At 35.8% G+C, this 4,460-nt stretch overlaps 1 protein-coding gene across 1 annotated transcript; it reads left to right on the forward strand.

The window, feature by feature from the left end:
• The first annotated feature begins 69 nt into the window (after positions 1 to 69).
• LOC117318855 (cytochrome c oxidase assembly protein COX19-like) lies at positions 70 to 4,227 on the forward strand. The gene is given in 4 exon segments (XM_033873784.1): positions 70 to 102; positions 104 to 140; positions 793 to 904; positions 3,956 to 4,227. Coding segments are annotated over 4 exon segments (270 nt in total). The 3' UTR covers positions 4,044 to 4,227.
• The last annotated feature ends 233 nt before the right edge of the window (positions 4,228 to 4,460 follow it).

The following is a 4,460-nucleotide window of genomic DNA, read 5'->3' on the forward strand; positions in this document are numbered from 1 at the left end:
AAAAAAAGTATTCTAGAAATTTGGGTGATCTGTGGGAAGGGAAGTCACTCTAGACTACTTTCTGGAGACATGGCGACCCCAGCAAGACGACTTAACGTAAGACCCCCCCGACAAAGGAAGCTTTCCACTTGATCATGAAGGTGACAAAACCGTTTATTTTGTCTGTTAACAATAGCGACATGACTCAAAGGTTGTGGATAAAGCGAGTTACTAATGATTTTTTTCCAGGAATAGCGGGGAGGGGGTAGGTGGGGTGCACCTAATGAGTGACCAGGGATCCCGGCCGAGTAATCAGTTGTAATGAGTGTCCATAGTTAGTTGCTAGATTTATAAATATATATAATGATGTTGATAATCTTGAATAAACTTGAATAATCTGTCCTTCGAACTTATATGGCTTAGGTGATTTTTATGTGTATATATATAATGTATTTTGATAAAGAAAATGAGTAGACTTATATATGTATAAAGCACAGGGACACGTTACAATAATAATATATGTATAAAATATATGGGGGGTCGATATAAACATAACACTATTATTGTAACGTGTCCCTGTGTATAAAGTGACTGCGATATCGTCCGATGTTTAGTCTCACTAGGTAATAGTTTGGGGGATATCGTCCGATGTTTATTCTCACTAGGTAATAGTTTGGGGGATATCTCCTCCCCTATTTATAACTATAGTGATATGAATACGTTACATCATATGAAAAATCAGTTCAACATGAACATTGCGTCTGGCAAAAGTGACTTACATTATTGTAACTTGGTACTTTTTTGTCATTGAAGGTGAATGTAAAACTGTCATGATGAAGTACATGTCATGTTTAAAAACACACAAACAGGAAAATGACAAGTGCAGAATTCAAGCTAAAGACTATCTGGAATGTAGAATGAACAAGTAAGTGCTAACAGGGTACCCACTACCCACAAACACTGAAGTACATGAACTTCCCTGTTCTGTTTCCTGATTGTAAATCTCAAATCTAGTTTGGAGAATCTTTGATTCCTTATGTTTATATGATATGGATTAAACAGGTATACATATATATGAAGATGCATGTAAATGCGGAAAGGCCTTACTAACTAGACCCTATACATACATATGAAATCTTTTTTACTTTTCTCTCTGTCTGGTAAAAAATATTGAAACAATCTTCTGGTTAAGCATTAGCGCTTTCAGTATTTTACACAAAATGTCATCACATGTCCAGGATGCAATGAGTACTACATTGGAGAAATGGGAAGCCAATTACGAAAAGAGAGTCCGGGTACATAAGCAACACGTAAATACTCAAGAATTCAGGAAAATCAAAATAAGCACACATTTTGATGCATGTGGTCAAAAGAAATGCAAATAATTTCCATTCTATAAAATATACAGATACCCTTCTAGAAAGAAAAGAGAAAGAAAAACATTTTATTGAATTATTAAAATCAAAACTAATAGTCTAACACGACCTCCCATTATACACTATGATGTCACGTTATCTATAACATCACTCTGCATTGTTATTAAGTCTCACAAATGAAAATAGTGTCGGTATGTATCATGTTTTACAACTTACCCAGGTATCATGGTTTATAACTTACCCAGGTATCATGTTATATAACTTACCCAGGTATCATGTTATATAACTTACCCAGGTATCATGTTTTACAACTTACCCAGGTATCATGTTATATAACTTACCCAGGTATCATGTTTTACAACTTACCCAGGTATCATGTTATATAACTTACCCAGGTATCATGGTTTACAACTTACCCAGGTATCATGTTTTACAACTTACCCAGGTATCATGTTATATAACTTACCCAGGTATCATGTTATATAACTTACCCAGGTATCATGTTTTACAACTTACCCTTGTATCATGTTTTACAACTTACCCAGGTATCATGTTAACAACCTATCCAGGTATCATGTTATATAACTTACCCAGGTATAACTTACCCTGGTATCATGTTTTACAACTTACCCAGGTATCATGTTTTACAACTTACCCAGGTATCATGTTATATAACTTACCCAGGTATAACTTACCCTGGTATCATGTTTTACAACTTACCCAGGTATCATGTTATATAACTTACCCAGGTATCATGTTATATAACTTACCCAGGTATCATGTTATATAACTTACCCTGGTATCATGTTTTACAACTTACCCAGGTATCATGTTATATAACTTACCCAGGTATCATGTTTTACAACTTACCCAGGTATCATGGTTTACAACTTACCCAGGTATCATGTTTTACAACTTACCCAGGTATCATGTTTTACAACTTACCCAGGTATCATGTTATATAATGTAACCCTGGTAAATACTAGCCGCAATATACCGCTCGGCTAGAGAGATCTTCTCTTTAGCTCGATCGGTTGAGCGTAAGACTAGTAAGCCAGAGGTCCCGGGTTCGATCCCTAGCGGAGACAGTGATTTAAATTTAGTTAATCATGCGCTCTGTTACATTGGCGCCCATGTAGTGACCCGGGAAAAATACTCAATCCTTGCTCCACAAGCATCGCTGTTACCCCTGGAGACTCGAGGACGAGTTCTTTCCTAGAGGGGGAGTATGTAACCCTGGTAAATACTAGCCGCAATATACCGCTCGGCTAGAGAGATCTTCTCTTTAGCTCGATCGGTTGAGCGTAAGACTAGTAAGCCAGAGGTCCCAGGTTCGATCCCTAGCGGAGACAGTGATTTAAATTTAGTTAATCATGCGCTCTGTTACATAACTTACCCAGGTATCATGTTATATAACTTACCCAGGTATCATGTTATATAACTTACCCTGGTATCATGTTATATAACTTACCCTGGTATCATGTTATATAACTTACCCAGGTATCATGTTTTACAACTTACCCAGGTATCATGTTTTACAACTTACCCAGGTATCATGTTTTACAACTTACCCTGGTATCATGGTTTAAAACTTACCCAGGTATCATGTTATATAACTTACCCAGGTATCATGTTTTACAACTTACCCAGGTATCATGTTTTACAACTTACCCAGGTATCATGTTATATAACTTACCCTGGTATCATGTTTTACAACTTACCCAGGTATCATGTTTTACAACTTACCCAGGTATCATGTTATATAACTTACCCAGGTATCATGTTATATAACTTACCCAGGTATCATGTTATATAACTTACCCAGGTATCATGTTATACAACTTACCCTGGTATCATGTTATATAACTTACCCAGGTATCATGTTTTACAACTTACCCAGGTATCATGGTTTACAACTTACCCAGGTATCATGTTTTACAACTTACCCAGGTATCATGTTATATAACTTACCCAGGTTACTGAGGTATCATGTTTTACAACTTACCTAGGTATCATGGTTTACAACTTACCCAGGTATCATGTTTTACAACTTACCCAGGTATCATGTTTTACAACTTACCCAGGTATCATGGTTTACAACTTACCCAGGTATCATGTTTTACAACTTACCCAGGTATCATGGTTTACAACTTACCCAGGTATCATGTTTTACAACTTACCCAGGTATCATGTTATATAACTTACCCAGGTTACTGAGGTATCATGGTTTACAACTTACCCAGGTATCATGTTATATAACTTACCCAGGTATCATGTTTTACAACTTACCCAGGTATCATGGTTTACAACTTACCCAGGTATCATGTTATATAACTTACCCAGGTATCATGTTTTACAACTTACCCAGGTATCATGGTTTACAACTTACCCAGGTATCATGTTATATAACTTACCCAGGTATCATGTTATATAACTTACCCAGGTATCATGTTATATAACTTACCCGGGTATCATGTTATATAACTTACCCTGGTATCATGTTATATAACTTACCCTGGTATCATGTTTTACAATCTGTTTTTTTTTCTTTATATCATACTTTTTTTGCAATTTTATTTTAATATGTAACTTTTTTTCAGAAATCTCATGGCAAAAGAAAATTGGTCCAAACTGGGATATAGGGACATGGATGACACATCAACAGAAACAGTGTCTGAAAAATCATGACATCAATTGGAGCCGGCCTCTAATCCTGATAGAACTTTTCATCTAATTTTGACAGTATTGTGTTGGAAACTGTAGTCTGACCAAAACCACGTGTTGCTGTTCCTTTAATACAGACATATCAGAGAGATCATTGAGATAAACTGTTACACACTTAATTAATAAACATGCTGTTTTCTTGTACATTGTATATAATTGTACATGTAAAATTGTAATTAAATTTCTTTAATTTAAATGGTTGGTTGGTATAATAATAAGCAGATCCTAGAGGGATCTTAGTACCCACCTTTAGGTGTACATCAATGTATAAAAGATTGGTAAGTGTAATAATGAAGAGATCCTAGCTAGAAGTTGGTGTATCCTACCATCCACCTTTTGGAGTACATCTATAGATAATTGGTTGGTGTATCCTACCATCCA

Source organism: Pecten maximus, unplaced genomic scaffold (assembly GCF_902652985.1).
Source record: "Pecten maximus unplaced genomic scaffold, xPecMax1.1, whole genome shotgun sequence".
NCBI lineage: Eukaryota > Metazoa > Mollusca > Bivalvia > Pectinida > Pectinidae > Pecten > Pecten maximus.